The following is a 19,362-nucleotide window of genomic DNA, read 5'->3' as shown; positions in this document are numbered from 1 at the left end:
TCTCCAGTTTCATCCATGGTATGCTCCTGCTGGTTACCTGCCCTCCAGCCTCATGCAGCTGACTCTGGATGCGCTGGCAGAAGTCGGGATTGCACAGCAGGGCGAGAGGGGCCTTCAGTTGGACGGGCACAGGCTCAGTGGTCTCTAGCAGGTGCCGCCACTCATCATCATCGTTGTCTGGCTCCTGAGGCATCAGGGAGTGAAAGAGGTCAGGAGGAGGGTGTCAGGTTCAAGGGTAGTAGCTCCCAACCTGGGGAATCATGAAGTAACTGCAAAAGGCCAGTGACTCCTTTGGCACAGATGTATTTTTTTCAGCCACCCGTTTAAAAAGGTAGAGCTGGCAGTAAGTGAGGGGTCTTGAAAAGTCTCTTGGAGAACACTGGCAGGTGTGCATAAAGAGACACCTAGAAAGATGCCCACTGCATGGTTTATAATAAAAAAAATTGGAAACGTCCTAGAGCCAGTCAGTAAGGGAATAATCAACCATGGCACATCCATATTAGGACATACTAAGTTGTTAAAAAGATTGTAGTACTGACAATGCATCATTTATGTAGTGTGCCCACCAAAAATGCATGACTCGAATCTAATTATGCGGAAGTATCAATTTGAGGAACATTCTACAAAATAACTGACCTGTGCACCTAAAAACTGTCAAGCATGAAAGACAAAGAAAGAGTAGGAACGGTTTCAGATTAAAGGAGCCTAATGAAGCATAACAACTAAATGCAATGCTTAACACTGGATTGGATTGTGGACCGGGGGAAAAACATGTTTTTGCTATAAAGAACGTTACCAGAGCAATTGGCAAAATCTAAATATGGACTGTAGATTAAGTAACAGAATCATATCAGTGTCAAATTTCTGACTTCTATAATTGCACTGAGGTGGTGCAAGTGCATCACCTTGATCTTAGCAAATACGCACTGAAGTATATTTGGCAGTAAAGGGGCATGTCTGCAACTTACCCTAAAATGATTCAGAAAGATGATGTGTCCATATAGAGAGAAAGAGAACCATAAAGCAAACGTGGAAGAATTTTAACAATTGGTGAATCTGGGTGAAAGGGTATATAAGAATTCTTGGTTCTATTTTCACAATTATTCTTTAAGTTTGAAATGTTTTCAAAATAAAAAGTTAAAACCCTAAAAAAACAAAAGACTGAAGTAGATGTAGAAAGATCTCTAGAACAGATCATGTAAGAGATGCATGAGGCAAAACGATACATATGGTATGAACTCAGTAATGTAAAAACAGCCAAACTATATATTCTATGTAGGCATATATATATATACATATATATATATATATATATACACACACACACACACATACATACACATATATATATATACATACATACATATGTAAAAGAACAAAAAGTTTGGAAGGAGACAGACACCTCTGGGACTGAAATAAGGCTCAAGAGGGACTTTCCTTTTTACTTATGTACTCCAATTTTTGATAATTAATGTTCAGATACTATGCAATTAAAATCTATAAATAATAAGAAAGCAATTTTTAACAAAGGGAGCTATTCCTTGGAGGGTTGGGAATCACTGTTCCAGAAAACATCTACCAAGACCCAATATCCCATGGCAGGGACAAGGCCAGGAGGAGCCCCTAGGTCTCACCTCATTTTCTAGGTCCACTGCATCAAGGCTCTGCTGGCCCACCACCTCTGGCCTCAGCTCTGGGAATGCTCGCTCACAATCCTGGGTGATCCAGTTTTCCCTGCCAGAGGAAGCAGGGAGTAAGATGAGTTCCAGACCTGTGAGGCTTAGAGTTCATGAACTTGTCCCTCCCTCTACATCCAAGATAGGAATGAAAAATAAGCCATATAGGATTGGCTAGAGGAGACCTCCTTCTAGGATCTGGCCAGGACAGGATAGGTCCACTACATGCATATCCTTGACTGCCCTCCCACTTTGGATCTTCTTCTCAAAGCTACCTTGGCGGTTTTCACCCATAGCTCTCAACTCAAATAATCTTCCCTTTCGCGTGGAGATGACTCTTTCCTTTTCAGTTAATGTATCAATACAACTGAGACATAGAGAAAGGAAAGCTTCCACATTTCCTGATGAATCAGGAAAGTATCAATACCTGGAATTAGGGTTCAGGCACCCAGGACTCAAGACTCCCAGGGCCCTGTCTACATTTAGGCAGTAGGGAGTGACAGGGACCATGCTGTATTTGCTTTGACTGGAGCCAAAGATCTGCAAGCGACCTCATCCTATAAATCCTGGTTCTACCCTCCTCACCAAGGTGCAGGGGAAGCTTCTCCAGCCTTCCACTCAGCCCAGCTGCTCTTCATTTCTGAGCCTAAGACCCCAGTCAAGAGGCTTGGTTCCTGAGGAGTGGCCTTTAGTCTGGGCAGAGAGGCTGTGCCAGAAGCCACCTTGCTGGTCCTGTCCTCTTGCTTGAGGGCAGGTCCTGTGTTCTGGTGTTTCTGCGGGAAATGAGACACTGAGTCAGAACTATTTGGTTGTCATAAGGCACTATGAATCCTATTCGTGGTCCTTTCCCAACCCTAAAAAGTCACCCTCCTTCTCCAACTCCCCCAGTCACTAGCCTGGTTATGTCATACATGCCCTTCTGCCCCACACACCTTCTGCTTGGCCTCCTCAGCCATGCGCTTACAGGCTTGCCGCAAGATGCAAGATCGATTGCCCTTGGGGGCCAGACGATGCGCCTGTTGGTCCTTTAGGACCTGAAGTTCTGGGGGTAAGCGACTGGTGAATGGGGTACCCAAATCTGGGCCTGCTGACTCGGTTAGTACTGCAAGGAGAGAAGAGGGGGACAGGTGATCACACTGGAGCTGCGCCACTGTTTCCATCTGGCCAGAGACAACTTCAGCATCTCCAGGCTTCTGTGGAAGGAGACCCTTTTGACAAAGTGACAAAGAGGGATTGGAGGGGCTTCCCTGGTGGCGCAGTGGTTGAGAATCTGCCTGCCAATGCAGGGGACACGGGTTCGAGCCCTGGTCTGGGAAGATCCCACATGCCGTGGAGTGACTAGGCCCGTGAGCCACAATTGCTGAGCCTGCGCGTCTGGAGCCTGTGCTCCGCAACAAGAGAGGCCGCGATGGTGAGAGGCCCGCGCACCGCGATGAAGAGTGGCCCCCGCTTGCCGCAACTAGAGAAAGCCCTCGCACAGAAACGAAGACCCAACCCAGCCATAAATAAATAAATAAATAAATAAATAAATAAATAAAATTTAAAAAAAAAAAAGAGGGATTGGGGTTACAAGGGAAGTGGCAAGGGTCATGCAAAGGGCTAGGGAGAAATTTCAAGCTGGTGGGGGAAAAGAATATATGTTGGATCCAGACGTTGGGGTCAGGGGTTGCATTGGGTAGAGTACTAGGGAAGTGCAAGAGCCCTGGGAACCCTAAGGACTCACTGGTGACACGACCAGCAATAAAGGGGTGATGTAAGAGGTCTGGCCAGGACAGACGCTGCCGGGGGTCCTTGGTGAGCAGTCCCTGAAGGAAGTTCTGTGGAGAGAAAGGATACCCCATCAGCCTTCACTTCTCCACAGGCTCTCTCAAACTCATCAGAATCGGCCAACCAAGACTCCTGAGCGCATTCTTACAACAGACTAGCTGGTCTTAATCACACCCTCTCTAATCCTATCCTTAGGCCTCATTTCCCTGGCTGAAATCATGAACAGACCTCACTGCCTCACCTCCTGGGGAGCCCCAATTCCTGTTCATGGACATTTTGGAACCCCAGAAGTAAAACCAGAAATCTCAATGTCAACAGCTTTGTGAAGAAGTGAAAAAAAAACGAAGAGAAAGAGAGGGATGTCACCTTCACAATCATCTTCAGAAAGCAAACACTCAAGGGGGTCCCAAACTGCTCACTTTGCCCTCCCTTTGACTGCGGTTTGTTTGTGCTGGGTAGAAACAAATGCACTTACAGTTAAAAGCACACTCACACGCATAAGTCATTGTGTAAAGATGTGTTTGGGAGCACTCAAAAACAAATCTTTCAGCAAGTCTTCAGATGGTGGAGGGGCAGGGAGACTGTCTGAAAAGGGTACATCTGTTATGAGGTATCCTTGGGGAAATCCTCAGTTGGGCCTGAAATAGGAATAGAAGGTACTAGTAGATTACGACCCCTGTTCTAAAACAAGGTGATCATCACACCTTGGCTCTTGCTGGAGATACCTGCATGTCTGTCCTAAGGGAGAATGAATATCTTATGTATATCACCCACTTATGTTTCCTTTGTTTAGGTTCTTTTTGATAATTATTTGGGCCACCCCCAGCTAAATAGGTTGGGGAGAAACTTGTCTCTTTTCATCTTAGATAAAACAAAGGAAAGTTATAATGAGATTTTACTCTGGGAGAAGGCTGCATTTAAATTTTATTGAAGGCCCAAATCTTGCCCTAGATGAAAAATAAAAAAGGTCAACTCCTTTTCCTCCCTCCCACCCTCCCTCTGGCCTGATGAGATTTAACTGCAAAAAACAGGCACCATCTCTATCCTCTGCCCCTAATCAGTGAGCTAGCCCCATTAGCCCTGGCCATTTGGATATCTAAAGATTCTTTCAGGAAGAGGACAGCTGTGTTGGCAAATCTAGAAATCATTCGGACATTGCATCTGATAGGAAATTAGTAGAATAGAGAGTGTGTAAAGGGACCAATATCTGTTTCAGGTGTCTTGAAATTACCTCTCCATTTTCATAAAGGACAGCCTGACCCAAGGAGGGGCTGCTACTCCCAAGTTGGGCACACCTTAGATCACCCTCCCAGAATAAGCCCATGCAGTACAAAAGCAAGGCAGCTTGCCCCAGCTCCTGCATCAATTAAGTAACTGCAAAGTGCAGCCCGAGCTCTGGAAAAAAATTGTGGAAAAGGGAACAGGGCAGAGGGAGACAGGTTTCTGATGCAAAAGCAGTCTTTCAGTATTCATCACCTTGAAGCAAGGACTAATGGTGGGGGGCCAGCGCACAGGGTCCTTGAGAATGAGGCTGACCAGCTGAAAGATGCTCGTGGTATAGAAGGGAGGAGTGCCCACTGCCAGCTCATACAGTATGCAGCCCACAGACCAGAGGTCCGCGGTGTGGTCATATGGTCGTTCCTCCACCAGCTCTGGAGACATGTAGAGTGGTGTGCCTTTAATGGATGTCAGCACCATCGTGTTGGTGCTCATAGCCCGGGCAAATCTGCAGTAGATGATGGAATCAAAATGGAAAAAGAAGATATTCAATAAAAACAAGAGAGACTTCCCTGGCGGTCCAGTGGTTAAGATGCTGTGCTTCCACTGCAGGGGGGCGCAGGTTTGATCCCTGGTCGGGGAACTCAGATCCAGCATGCAGTGGTGCAGGGCCAAAAAATAGATAGATAAATAAATAAATAATAAACACTAGAGCTGGTCACTGCTACCTACCACTGTGTGAGATATCCCCAACCTGAACAAAGAGACCATCTTCCAAGATCCAGCAGGAATCCCAGTCTCCAGCTCAGGTTCTAAAATGAGGCCCAAGGAAGTCAAGCATATGGTCTAAGGCTCCTTGCAGAACTGAAAGCAGAGACAGAAGGTCAGGCACCTCACCCAAAGTCACAGAGCTTTATGCCACCACCCTTGGCAAGGAGGATGTTCTGAGGCTTCATGTCTCGGTGGAGGATGCGGTGGGAATGCAGATAGTACAGGGCTGACACCAACTGGGCAGCAATGGCCTGAACCTAGGGGTCAAACAGTCAGGTGAGAGGAAGAAAGGAGAAGTCAGAGAAAGGAGTCTGCGGATGAGCCCAAAGACTCCACCCTAATACTACTGCTGATGTGATCTTCTCTTCCTTCCCTTTCTTCCAGAGCTTCACAAGATACCTTCCTTATTTCTTGCTCCCCTATTCATTCATTCTTTCATTTGTTCATTCATTCGTTTGAGGAAAATTTATTGAGTCTCACTAACTGCATGACCACATGCAAATTATCTTCTTAGATTCATCATCTATCCATAAGGCGACAATAATGATACTACTTATTGCATAGGATCATTGTGAGGATTTAAATGAGTTAAAGCATGTAAAGTAACATATTGCTCAGAATGGTGCCTGGCACTTAGCATTCAATATATATTAGCTGTTATTAAATAAGACAAAGTCCCTTTTCTCAAGAGAAGTAGCCAGACAAACAAACAAGACTGACAAAACAAATAAGATGATGACTTACAAATAATTTTGAATGCTTGGAAGGAAACAGAATGCTGTGACAGGAAGTCCTGAAGGGGGCCTAGTTGCTAGAGTACAGAGAAATCCCTAGAATGAATATGGCTGGAGAATGTGTTCAACCAAATCCTACTGCTAACCACTATGTCTTGGTGGTGAATCATGCCTTAACCACAACGCTTATCCCTTCCTGCCTCTCTGGTACCACCACACTGGGCCTTCTTACCTAGAGGTGCCTAAAAATAACAACAGCAAAATAATAGCTAGAAATATTGAACACTTGTGTCAGGCACTCTTTCAAACACTTTATAGGAATTAACTCATTAATCTTCACAATAGCCTTATGAGGTAGACATTATTATTATTTCCATTTTAAAATGAGAAAAGTGAGGGCAGACAGCAGAAGCAAGAAGAACTACAATCCTGCAGCCTGTGGAACAAAAACCACATTCACAGAAAGACAGACAAGATGAAAAGGCAGAGGGCTATGCACCAGATGAAGGAACAAGATAAAACCCCAGAAAAACAACTAAATGAAGTGGAGATAGGAAACCTTCCTAAAAAGAATTCAGAAAAATGATAGTGAAGATGATCCAGGACGTCGGAAAAGGAATGGAGGCAAAGATCAAGAAGATGCAAGAAATGATTAACAAAGACCTAGAAGAATTAAAGAACAAACAAACAGAGATGACCAATACAATAACTGAAATGAAAACTACACTAGAAGGAATCAATAGCAGAATAACTGAGGCAGAAGAACGGATAAGTGACCTGGAAGACAGAATGGTGGAATTCACTGCTGCAGAACAGAATAAAGAAAAAAGAATGAAAAGAAATGAAGACAGCCTAAGAGACCTCTGGGACAACATTAAACGCAACAACATTCGCATTATAGGAGTCCCAGAAGGAGAAGAGAGGGAGAAAGGACCCGAGAAAATATTTGAAGAGATTATAGTTGAAAACTTCCCTAACATGGGAAAGGAAATAGCCACCCAAGTCCAGGAAGTGCAGAGTCCCATACAGGATAAACCCAAGGAGAAACACACCGAGACACATAGTAATCAAATAGGCAAATATTAAAGACAAAGAAAAATTATTGAAAGCAGCAAGGGAAAAACTACAAATAACATAAAAGGGAACTCTCATAAGGTTAACAGCTGATTTCTCAGCAGAAACTCTACAAGCCAGAAGGGAGTGGCATGATATACTTAAAGTGCTGAAAGGGAAGAAACTACAACCAAGATTACTCTACCCAGCAAGGATCTCATTCAGATTCGATGGAGAAGTCAAAAGCTTTACAGACAAGCAAAAGCTAAGAGAATTCAGCACCACCAAACCAGCTCTACAACAAATGCTAAAGGAACTTCTCTAAGTGGGAAATACAAGAGAAGAAAAGGACCTACAAAAACAAACCCAAAACAATTAAGAAAATGGTCACAGGAACATACATATCGATAATTACTTTAAACGTGAATGGATTAAAAGCTCCAACCAAAAGATACAGGCTTGCTGAATGGATACAAAAACAAGATGCATATATATGTTGTCTACAAGAGACCCACTTCAGACCTAGGGACACATACAGACTGAAAGTGAGGGGATGGGAAAAGATATTCCATGCAAATGGAAATCAAAAGAAAGCTGGAGTAGCAATACTCATATCAGATAAAATAGACTTTAAATAAAGAATGTTACAAGAGACAAGGAAGAACACTACGTAATGATCAAGGGATCAATCCAAGAAGAAGATATAACAATTATAAATATATATGCACCCAACATAGGAGCACCTCAATACATAAGGCAACTGCTAACAGCTATACAAGAGGAAATCGACAGTAACACAATAATAGTGGGGGACTTTAACACCTCACTTACACCAATGGACACATCATCCAAACAGAAAAGTAATAAGGAAACACAAGCTTTAAATGACACAATAGACCAGATAGATTTAATTGATATTTATAGGACATTCCATCCAAAAACAGCAGATTACACTTTCTTCTCAAGTGTGCACGGAACATTCTCCAGGATAAATCACATCTTGGTTCACAAATCAAGCCACAGCAAACTTAAGAAAACTGAAATCATATCAAGACCACAACGCTATGAGATTAGAAATCAATTACAGGGAAAAAACGTAAAAAACACAAACACATGGAGGCTAAACAATACATTACTAAATAACCAAGAGATCACTGAAAAAATCAAAGAGGAAATCAAGAAATACCTAGAGACAAATGACAATGAAAACACGATGATCCAAAACCTATGGGATGCGGCAAAAGCAGTTCTAAGAGGGAAGTTTATAGCTATACAAGCCTACCTCAAGAAACAAGAAAAATCTCAAGTAAACAATCTAACCTTACACCTAAAGGAACTAGAGAAAGAAGAACAAACAAAACCCAAAGTTAGCAGAAGGAAAGAAATCATAAAGATCAGAGCGGAAATAAATGAAATACAAACAAAGAAAGCAATAGCAAAGATCAATAAAACTAAAAGCTGGTTCTTGAGAAGATAAGCAAAATTGATAAACCATTAGCCAGACTCATCAAAAAAAGAGGGAGAGGACTCAAATCAATAAAATTAGAAATGAAAAAGGAGAAGTTACAACAGACACTGCAGAAATACAAAGCATCCTAAGAGACTACTACAAGCAACTCTATGCCAATAAAATGGACAACCTGGAAGAAATGAACAAATTCTTAGAAAGGTATAACCTTCCAAGACTGAACCAGGAAGAAAGAGAAAATATGAACAGAACAATCACAAGTAATGAAATTGAAACTGTGATTAAAAATCTTCCAACAAACAAAAGTCCAGGACCAGATGGCTTCACAGGTGAATGCTATCAAACATTCAGAGAAGAGCTAACACCCATCCTCCTCAAACTCTTCCAAAACATTGCAGAGGAAGGAACACTCCCAAACTCATTCTATGAGCCCACCATCACCCTGATATCAAAACCAGACAAAGATTCTACAAAAAAAAGAAAATTGCAGACCAATATCACTGATGAATATAGATGCAAAAATCCTCAACAAAATACTAGCAAACAAAATCCAACAGCACATTAAAAGGATCATACATCATGATCAAGTGGGATTTATCCCAGGGATGCAAGGATTCTTCAATATACACAAATCAATCAATGTGATACACCATATTAACAAATTGAAGAAGAAAAACCATATGATCATCTCAATAGATGCAGAAAAGCTTTTGACAGAATTTAACACCCATTTATGATAAAAACTCTCCAGAAAGTGGGCATAGAGGGAAACTACCTCAACATAATAAAGGCCAAATATGACAAACCCACAGCAAACATCATTCTCAATGGTGAAAACTGGAAGCATTTCCTCTAAGATCAGGAACAAGACTAGGATGTCCACTCTCGCCACTATTATTCAACATAGTTTTGGAAGTCCTAGCCATGGCAATCAGACAACAAAAAGAAATAAAAGGAATACAAATTGGAAATGAAGAAGTAAAACTGTCACTGTTTGTAGATGACATGATACTATACATAGAGAATCCTAAAGATGCCACCAGAAAACTACTAGAGCTAATCAGTGAATTTGGTAAAGTTGCAGGATACAAAATTAATGCACAGAAATCTCTTGCATTCCTATACAGTAATGATGAAAAATCTGAAAGAGAAATTAAGGATACGCTCCCATTTACCACTGCAACAAAAAGAATAAAATACCTAGGAATAAACCTACCTAGGGAGACCAAAGACCTGTATGTAGAAAACTATAAGACACTGTTGAAAGAAATTAAAGATGATACCAACAGATGGAGAGATATACCATGTTCTTGTATTGGAAGAATCAATATTGTGAAAATGACTATGTTACCCAAAGCAATCTACAGATTCAATGCAATCCCTATCAAATTACCAATGGCTTTTTTTTACGGAACTAGAACAAAAAATCTTAAAATTTGTATGGAGACACAAAAGACCCCGAATAGCCAAAGCAGTCTTGAGGGAAAAAAACGGAGCTGGAGGAATCAGACTCCCTGACTTCAGACTATACTACAAAGCTACAGTAATCAAGACAATATGGTACTGGCACAAAAATAGAAATAGATCAATGGAACAGGATAGAAAGCCCAGAGATAAACCCACGCACCTATGGTCAACTAATGTATAACAAAGGAGGCAAGGATATACAATGGAGAAAAGACAGTCTCTTGAATAAGTAGTGATGGGAAAACTGGACAGCTACATGTAAAAGATGGAAATTAGAACACTCCCTAACACCATACACAAAAATAAACTCAAAATGGATTAAAGAACTAAATGTAAGACTGGACACTATAAAACTCTTAGAGGAAAACATAGGAAGAACACTCTTTGACATAAATCGCAGCAAGATCTTTTTTGATCCACCTCCTAGAGTAATGGAAGTAAAAACAAACAAACAAACAAAAAATGAGGAAAGCAAACAAAGAGAAGTTAAAGTAACTTGCCCAAGAAGATCCAGCTAGAAAGTGGCAGGCCCAACCTTTGTATTCAGACATTTGGGTTCCAGCGTTCACATACTTTACTGTCACACCACACTGCCTCTACATATACCTAGACTCTTATATTTTACTTGGGAGTTTTCAAACTGGAGACTCTCCATGCCCTCAGCTCTTGCTACCAGTCCTTAAACTGAGAAGAGGTCACGGGTGGAAGAAGTTTGAGCCAGGAATACCTGCTCTTCGGGAAGTTTTCCGTCATCTTCTAGGATCTGAAAAAGCTCTCCCTCAGCATAGTCTGTCACCACCACCACCTGCAGGGAGAAGGCAATGCTACTAATGGCTCCACATTTATGCATTTTGAGGCTGGGAAATTCCTGGGACCCTTCTTCTTGGCGAGAGGTGACCCAAAACCAAAGCGCACCTCTTTGTCAGTCTCAAAGCTGTCAAGCATATGCACAATATTGGGATGCCGCAGGCCCCGCATGATTTCAATCTCTCGTTGTAGATTCCTCAGCTCTTTCTCTGAGCGTCCCAATTTTGGAATGAACTTCAGGGCCACCACCTGTCAGTGGTAAGGTCAAGAGTCAAGGCCTAACCACACTATTGAAACATTAGCCTCAAAGGTCCAGAACTCAGACTTCAGATTGTTTGAGCAATTCTCACTATACTTGCTAGTCTCCCACTCGACTTTCCCCATGGTACCCTGGCCTTACCTAGGTTTCCCCTGCTCTCACCCTAGGAGGAAAGAGCCTCTGCCAGACAGATCCCTTTGGTGGATTCTGGGAAAAGAACTGGATAAAGAACTCAAGATTTAAGGGATTTAGGGGAAAGGGAAGGAAGGAAAAATGAAGAGGGAAGAATAGAGTTCAGGTGGTTTATCCCTTCCTGCATGGTATGATAGATAATAATATTAATAATAATAATAATTGTTGTTTACTAGGTGCCAAGCACTGTTCTAAGTCATTCAGTGTGACATCACGCTTAATTCTCGTACCCCAATAAGACGCTGTTCTTATTTTCATTCTATAGATGAGGAAACTGAGACATAGAGAGATTGAGTAACTTGTCTATAGTTCTAAGGCTAGAAAGTGGTGGAGCTGCGATTTGAACCCAAGTAATCCAATTTCAGAGCTCATATTCCATAAGTATGAAGGAATCAGTGTCCTAGGAATACAGTTCAGTATTCTGGCCCCATTCTCCACTGGAGTTGAGGGTGTGGAATACCACCCAAGAGATATCCCTCTTTGTTCACCACCTGAGCACTGTATTTTCTTCGACCCTTGTACACCCTCCCAAAAGAGCCTTCTCCAATCATCTCCAACACGTGGTACTTTTCCATGACAGAGATTTCAGGATCCCTCAGAAGGAAGGAGATAGAGATGGTGGTGAAGGGCTACAGCTCCAGGGACAGTTCCACACATCTGGGAGGCCTGGTTCGGGCATGGAAGAAAGGTTAACGTTAGCCGCCTTGCCTTTTCCTTTTTTTCATAACAATCCAGACCTCATAAACAAGGTAGGGTAGAGAATGGAAGGATGAGATCTTGGAGCAGAGTGCCTTCCGTAGTCCTCCCTCCTTTTCTCTTCCTGTCTCCCAACCCAACCTTGTTCCCACCCGACCCCGTGTCCCCCTTCCCCCTCCACCCAGCCTTGCCCACCCGACCACTGCCCACTTCACCCAGCCTCTCCCCCTCACCCCACCCTCTCCACCCAGCCTCGCCCACCCGCCCCCGCCCCCGCCCCCCTATATCCAGCCTCTCCCACCGACCCTGCCCCTTCCAGCCACTCCAAAGTTCCTGCCACTGCCAACCTCCTCAGCACCCCCGCCCACATCCCCGGCCCGCCGGCTTAGCGGACAGCAGCGCCTCTCTTACCCTAAGCCTAGGAGCTTCAAGCTCTTCAGGCCGAGGGACGCCGGCCCTGGCCTTCAGCCCCGCCCCTTCTGGCTGCCTTCGTATTTTGCCTGACTTGTTATTCTTATCGTGGGACTTATCGTCCCACCCCCACTGCCGGTCTCTTTAGACTCACATTGTTACCAATTTTACTCGCTAGAACTGGTCAGAGGTTCGGAGGAACAGGCGTTCAGGGGTGTGGGAGAGACGGTGGGCCGCCCATAGGCACTTCCTAGGGCATTTCCGAACCATCCCTTGGCCCTCAGGACCATCTAAGGACCGGGAGTCTGCGGTTGCCTAGAAACGGCCGCTAGCTACTCTCCCTCCCCTGCTTTACTTTCCGCCTCCGACTGCCCGGAGGCTATTTCCGGTTCCGGCTGCGGGCCGCAGAAGACATGGCGGCGTCTGCATCGGCAGCTGCAGGGGAGGAGGACTGGTAACTTTGGGGTCATGGGCTTTGGAGGACCGCCTGGATCCGGTCCGGGAGACTAGCGGCAGCCGCGGACCTTCCGTACGGCGGGCGCGTGGGGCGGGGAGAGGGATGAGGGATGGCAGAGACGCTTACATCTCTTCCTAAGAGAGTTCTGGACTGGGGAGCGGGTGGGTGGAGGGGCACTGGTCTTACCCGGAGGAGACCGCATCAACGCCGGCCTGGCTAGTTCGGACCGCGCCTTATCAGGTTCGATCCTCCGGTTTCACCCCGTCCCATTCTCGCCTTCTGAAGTGAATTTGCTCAGGGTCCCGGGGGATACCTGTTTATCAGATCTCCGCCCCCCTCCCCGTACCTTTTACTTCCCAGAACCGATGTCCTCCAGTTCCCGTCCCCCTTTCCCCTCGGATCGGACTATTTCCGCTGAGGCTTTCCGCAACCTTCTCCCTTCCCGACAGCACTAATGAGGACTGTTGTCTGAATAAAGCTTTACACCTCACAAAAAGCGCTCCTAGTCCTTCTCTCAAGCATTCTTCACAAGGGACCAGAACATGGAAGGACTCTGGGATTTGGAAATAGATAAATGTGGGTTCACATCGTATTTTGTTAGCTGTGTGATGCTGACCAGGCCACCTAGCTTCTGTGAGTCAGTGTCCTCAGCTGTTAAAAAAAAAAAAAAAAGTGGGTGTGGCATCCACCTCAGAGAAGGATCTGAGAGGATCAAGATGGATTTGTAACATACCTAAGCCTCCTTTTCATTAATAACTCTGAGGTGTAGGCACCTGAGGAGACTAAATGAGGCCTGAAGAGGTAAAATGAGTTGCCAAAAGGTACATAGTTATGACTAGGAATCCAGGTTGTCAGACTCCAAACCTTATGTTCTTAGTTCTAGGACATTCTACAGTTCCACCTCCCCTTTTTTTGTCATCATCTTACCACTGTCCCATCCCATATCTCACATCCAGGGCCCAAGTCACAGGTAGGGTGGGTGAAGTATTGAAGGGCTTCTTGATGGAGGCTACACGTCAGTGTTTCATAGGTTCAGGGAGCCCAGCCAGTGCTGGCCTTTTTTGACACCATCCAGACTTGCTGTTTTCAACCTGTTCAGGGGGAATTTAAGATTCTGAGGGGACACGTTGTGCCTTGGCGAGGGCCGTATTGATTGTACAACCAGCCTGCGGTGCTCTAAGACTCCAACGCTCATGTCAACCAGATGTACTCAACTGTTACCTACGTTATCTATTTTATATTTTCACGTGTCTGCCTAAGACTTAAAAAGACTTTAAAAATTTTTGAGAATCACTCTCTCTATATATATACACATACACGTGTATACACACACACACCCACACACACATGTATGTCACACTAGGGCAGCCCTTCTCTTGGTGAAGAAGGGGCAATATAACTATAAGAAAGCAAACCAAGCATGTATCTTTCCATGTATTATCTGGGTAAAGCTGTGGCCTCAAGCCAGTAACTCATCTTCAGTGGCATTACAACTGCTGTTTCTGTGATTAAACATGTGTGTCCCCTGAGGGATGGCAGAGACACTGACATCTCTTCCTAAGAGAGTTCTGGACTGGGGAGCAGGTGGGTGGAGGGGCCACTGGATCCTGACCTGCACAAGTTGATCTAGATCAGTCAGACAGCAGGGATTATAAATACATTGAATATTAACTATAACCTTAGGTTAATACAAATAGGAAAAAAAGAGAACACAGATTAGCTACTATGGCCAAGATACTATTAGGCACTTGACATAAACAAATCACCTTTCATCCTCATGATAACTGTGGAGAGTGGGTGGTAATATCTATATGTGGTGGACAGGGTAATTCAGGCTTACAGATATAAGTAACTACACAGATCACATAGCTGGTAAGTGATTGGTACCTGTTACTCGTTCCAAGGCTGATGGCTCTTCCACTACAGCACAGCCTTTACAGCATGTAGATCTGTTCTGTTCAGGTTGGTATCTCCTTTGAGGAGGTTTACAGTGACTGGTATTGGCAGTGTGTGTAGACACTGGGATCCATGAACGGTGTAGGGAAAGCCAGGAGTGGTATTGGTAACCTTAATGCTAATCAATAGATGTCATATTTCTGGGTCAGAGAGATGGCCACTAAGGAACAACCAACAGTACAATGAAACTTAAACAGGGAGTCAGGAAATCTAGCTTGGGTCTCAGTCCTGCCTCTGTTAAGCCTTGAGATTTGGGCTAGTCTTTTCACCTTCTTGGGAATCTGTTTCCTCATCTATTGGCAGAAATGATCTCTAAAACTCTGATTCCTGTGCTTTCTACCTGGCCACTTGACAAATTAAGGAAACATGTTTCCCCCATTTTTATGGAGGTTAGCAAGAGAATGCACTCACGCGGATTGCCATTTTTCTACAAAGCCAGCCTTCATTGGCCTTAGTAGGCTTTAATAGGGAGAGTTGTAATGGTGAGTCAATCTCCCCTGTCTCTCTAGGGTCCTTCCCTCTGAAGTTGAAGTGTTAGAGTCTATCTATCTGGATGAACTACAGGTGGTCAAAGGAAATGGCAGGTACGTATTCAACTAGAGGTGGGCAGGAGTCCCCTTGGTAGTAAGAGGATTCCATGCAGTATCTGTGGGCCTTGATTTGAGCTAATATTTCTGTCATGTAGACAGTCTATTCCTTTAATCACCCCAAAGAAAGAGCCTGATGCTCACTTCCTCTGCCCGCTTTACTCTCTCACCCCCATCCTCCCCAGCCCTCAAGTCCCTGCCCAGTCACATCCCAGGTCTCCACTTCATCCACCTGCAGATCATCACCATGGGAGATCTGCATCACCCTGCACCCCGCCACTGCAGAAGACCAGGAGTCACAGTATGTCTGCTTCACTCTGGTGCTTCGGGTCCCAGCACAGGTGAGACCTCTACTTTATGGCAGCAAAGGGAGGAAAGGGAGAGGCCTTGGGGTGGAGTGCATTAGCAGTAGCGTGGTATTTTCTCTCTCTAGTATCCCCATGAGGTGCCACAGATCTCTATCCGTAACCCCCGAGGACTCTCAGATGAACAGATCCACAAGTAAGTCGGGCTGGTCAGAGCAGGGAAAATTTGGGATACAGCTCAGTCTGGTGAGGGAAGGGGGCAGGCCTAATGTTTGCTTTGCCCTCTCCCCACAGGATCTCACAGGCGCTGAGCCACATGGCTGAGGCTGGGCTGGGTACTGCCATGCTCTATGAACTCATCGAGGTGAGAGGTGTGCTAGCCTGGGGAAATGTCCTTGCCTTCCAGCTAGAGCAGTTTCTTTCAAGGGAGGCCATGGGCCTAGAGTCTTAAATATGTCTGGAGACATTCATTTAGTTCTTGTTTAGGTAAGCCTAAACTGCTCCAGAAAGGTGAGGCTCTCTTCTGTTTCAGAAGATCTCCCGAAAGATAGTTCCATAGCTTCCCCAAGTTGCCTATTCCAGCATCGTGACAGAAAAATTTTTTTCCTCTTTAACTTGAATTTTTCGTGCTTCATTATCAGTGCCTTTCTTGGTCTCTTGGCATTGGCAACTGAAAATGGCAAGAGATCTTGCCTGGAGGGTCTAGCCAAAAATGAACATTTGAAGGCTAGTCTGCCATTGGAGCTGACTAGAAAAAGTCATGGTTCTTTTCCTCAAAGAGTTTCTACCCTAGTGAAGGAAACAACCCACATGAAACTATGCCTAGAGCTACAAGTTAATATACACAGCTAACTTTTGTTGTTTGAGATCAAAAACACAAATACAGTCTTGTTTTCCTCTACTTTGAGTTTTTAAGAAAAATGTTCAGAAAAGAATGAAGGTGGGTGGCCTGGAGTCAGAGTGAGCATAGACCACTGTAGCATTTCTGAGTCAGGCCTCCACGATGCAGCTTTGAACTTTGTGGAATTCCAGAGTATTAGCTATGCAAACAACAGTGCAAATGCGTATTTTGTAGCTCAACCTGATGCCTTTTGAATTCTCTGTCCGTTTGGGGTGTCCATGCCTTCACTTTCTTTCTGAAAGCTGACTCCAGAACAGGCTCATTAAGGGAGTGATATTCAAAGGGGGATAACCAGGAAAGGCCTCCCAGAAGATGTGAGTTTTAATTGAACATTTTTTTTCTCGCTAAGGTATTTTATTTTCATCCCCAAGATGTATTAAAAGTGACTTAATGAGTGGAAAAACAATTCAATTGGATTTTGAAGCTGGGTAGATTTGGGGGGAGGGGTGTGGGCATGGAGGAGGATTGATTCCAAGCAGAGGGAGCATCGCCAAGACAGAAATGCATGAACACAAGGCCAGCTGGCTCAGTGGGAGACAGCCCGCCAGGCACTCCTGGGAGTAGTCGACAAGCTTCACTCACAGTTCTGGCCCCTGCCTCCCTATTTGAACAGTGTCTTCTCTCCTCTCAGAAAGGGAAGGAAATTCTCACTGATAACAACATCCCCCATGGTCAGTGCGTCATCTGCCTCTATGGTTTCCAGGTGGGTTACTCTCTTGGGACCTGGGGGTCGGCTGTGACAGACAGTGGAGGGCTCGGGGAGAGCTCTGACACAGTGCCTTACCCTCCAGGAGAAGGAGGCCTTTACCAAAACAACCTGTTACCACCACTTCCACTGCCACTGCCTGGCTCGGTACATCCAGCACATGGAGCAGGAGCTGCAGGCCCAGGGACGGGAGCAGGAACAGGAATGGCAGCACGCCGCAACCAGACAGGTCGACCTGCTGCCCCTGCTCGCTTGACTCTCATACCCTCTTCTATCCCTCCACTCCAGGGCCGCCTTAGCCTTTTCAGGGTCATAGGTACCTTTGAGATTAACGAAAGGTCACCTTTGTCCAGGAAAAAGGGGCATCCTTATACATACACGTAATCATATTGCACACGGTTTCAGAGGGTTCCCAGACCTCTAGTTAGGCAGCCTCTGCTTTGCTCCCCCTCACTGCTGAACAGATATTCCTGTGCCCCTCCGTCCCAGCCCTCTACAGATGAGGCTGGGCAGCTGGCAAGCACCCTAGGCTGGGAAGCAGGGGTGCGATTTCGCCTCTCTTTTCAGAAGGTCGTTGGTGTGCAGTGCCCGGTGTGCAGAGAGCCACTCGTGTACGATCTTGCCTCGCTGAAAGCAGCCCCTGAACCCCAGCAGCCCGTGGTAAGGGAACTCGCTGCTCATCTGATGATAATGGCATCTTGTCTGCTTTGAATGGGGTCTCTGGAATTGGCCTCAAGCTGCCTGCGCCCTCTCTGTAAAGCTATGGCCCCCAGCAGAAGTCCAAAACTCTGTTCGGGAGCCCAGTCTGAGGGATAAAACCAAGAACCTTGAGCAGATCTCCTGAGGCAGTCCTGGAAGAGCTGGGGTTTCGAGCCTGCCTTCTCCTGTTTATTCTTCTCTCCGTGCCATTCTGCTCCTTTCCCTCCAGGAGCTGTACCAGCCCGATGCAGAGAGCTTGCGCCAGCAAGAAGAGCGCAAGAGGCTCTACCAGAGACAGCAGGAGAGGGGGGGCATCATTGACCTCGAGGCTGAGCGTAACCGGTACTTCATCCGCCTCCAGCAGGTGAGGGAAGGGTTTCCCACTCCTCCCCTTATGACACCAACCTTCCTACCAACACCCCTCTGCCGTGGCCCTCGGGTGAGCTTTGTTCTACCCTGGGAGGTTATAGGCTGATGGCGGTCGGCTCAGATTCTAGGTGAGGGGCCTGCGGTTCCCCGCTTTGAGGAACTGCATCCCCTTCACTGCATCTGCTCACTTCCTTCTAGCCTCCTGCCCCTTTGGAACCCGAGTCAGCTGTAGATGCCTCCGGAGGATCCCACCCACCCAGTACCCTTGCCACCGAACAGTCCACCTCATCAACTGCTCAGACCACCCTGTCAGCTCCTCTGCCTGTGGCCTCCCAGTACACATGTGAGAAGATTCCAGGGGCTGGGCCAAATCAGCAAAAGCTGGGCGAGACCCAGAAAGCTATGCTAGATCCTCCCCGGGCCAGTCGAGGTCCCTGGAGACAGCCCGAACGGAGGCACCTAAAAGGAGGGGAGTGCAATGCCCTCAAAGGTACCAGTGACACCCAGGAACTGCCACCTCCTGAGGGGCCCCTCAAGGAGCCCATGAACCTAAAGCCAGAGTCCTGTAACCAAGGGGTTGAAGGTCCTCCCCAGGAAAAGGGGCATGGCAACTGGCAGGGTCCCCCGCCCCGCAGGACTCGCGACTGTGCCCGCTGGGAGCGCTCCAAGGGTCGGACACCGGCTTCTTCCTACCCCCGCCTGCCTCGGGGTCGGGGAGCCTACCGGCCTGGTCCTCGAAGAGAGCCCGTGAGCCTCGAATCGGAGGATGGTTCCTAGCAGTACTGTGGGGGGCGGGGGGGGACAATAAAGAGATTGGCCTTGTTTGGCTTTCCTTACTCAGTAGTGCTTAGCCTGTGAAGTAT

The 19,362-nt window shown here is 45.8% G+C and overlaps 2 protein-coding genes across 11 annotated transcripts in view; one reads left to right on the top strand and one right to left on the bottom strand.

Annotated features, from left to right (window-relative positions):
* The window catches only part of STK36 (serine/threonine kinase 36), a 28,852-nt gene extending 16,052 nt beyond the window's left edge, over positions 1–12,800 (bottom strand). For 2 of the 9 annotated variants that reach the window (XM_007187927.2, XM_057550899.1), the window contains exons 1-11: positions 12,520–12,582; positions 11,904–12,078; positions 11,070–11,210; positions 10,882–10,959; positions 5,559–5,689; positions 4,920–5,169; positions 3,400–3,493; positions 2,609–2,778; positions 2,262–2,449; positions 1,635–1,734; positions 38–184 (exon numbers count right to left, since the gene is read on the bottom strand). In XM_007187927.2, coding sequence (XP_007187989.2) covers positions 38–184; positions 1,635–1,734; positions 2,262–2,449; positions 2,609–2,778; positions 3,400–3,493; positions 4,920–5,169; positions 5,559–5,689; positions 10,882–10,959; positions 11,070–11,210; positions 11,904–11,987 — 1,383 coding nt within the window. In that variant the 5' untranslated portion in view covers positions 11,988–12,078; positions 12,520–12,582. Of the gene's footprint in view, positions 1–37; positions 185–1,634; positions 1,735–2,261; positions 2,450–2,608; positions 2,779–3,399; positions 3,494–3,918; positions 4,075–4,919; positions 5,474–5,558; positions 5,690–10,881; positions 10,960–11,069; positions 11,211–11,361; positions 11,635–11,903; positions 12,079–12,413; positions 12,445–12,519; positions 12,583–12,673 lie in introns of those variants that run through there. The other 7 variants (XM_057550894.1, XM_057550893.1, XM_057550895.1 and 4 more) reach the window with 7 other exon arrangements.
* A 111-nt stretch (positions 12,801–12,911) lies between these two features.
* RNF25 (ring finger protein 25) lies at positions 12,912–19,335 on the top strand. 2 transcript variants are annotated; one of them, XM_007187931.2, is made up of 10 exons: positions 12,912–12,973; positions 15,442–15,516; positions 15,758–15,860; positions 15,953–16,020; positions 16,119–16,188; positions 17,357–17,428; positions 17,517–17,660; positions 18,002–18,091; positions 18,360–18,494; positions 18,698–19,335. In XM_007187931.2, exons 1-10 carry the CDS (start codon positions 12,933–12,935, stop codon positions 19,274–19,276), a joined length of 1,377 nt encoding a protein of 458 aa, XP_007187993.1. In that variant the 5' UTR covers positions 12,912–12,932; the 3' UTR covers positions 19,277–19,335. The 2 variants fall into 2 exon arrangements, with proteins under 2 accessions (XP_007187993.1, XP_007187992.1); XM_007187930.3 differs by having other exon boundaries at positions 17,999–18,091.
* The last annotated feature ends 27 nt before the right edge of the window (positions 19,336–19,362 follow it).

The sequence above is a fragment of the Balaenoptera acutorostrata genome, chromosome 8 (genome assembly GCF_949987535.1).
Source record: "Balaenoptera acutorostrata chromosome 8, mBalAcu1.1, whole genome shotgun sequence".
Lineage (NCBI taxonomy): Eukaryota > Metazoa > Chordata > Mammalia > Artiodactyla > Balaenopteridae > Balaenoptera > Balaenoptera acutorostrata.
This window is presented reverse-complemented; position numbering and strand designations above follow the sequence as displayed.

Coding starts and splice junctions, on each gene's coding strand:
- RNF25 (XM_007187930.3), top strand. CDS start 12,933: ATGGCGGCGTCTGCATCGGCAGCTGCAGGGGAGGAGGACTG. Junction 17,429..17,516: donor TCTGCCTCTATGGTTTCCAG/GTGGGTTACTCT, acceptor CTTACCCTCCAG/GAGAAGGAGGCCTTTACCAA. Junction 17,661..17,998: donor AGCACGCCGCAACCAGACAG/GTCGACCTGCTG, acceptor CTCTCTTTTCAG/AAGGTCGTTGGTGTGCAGTG.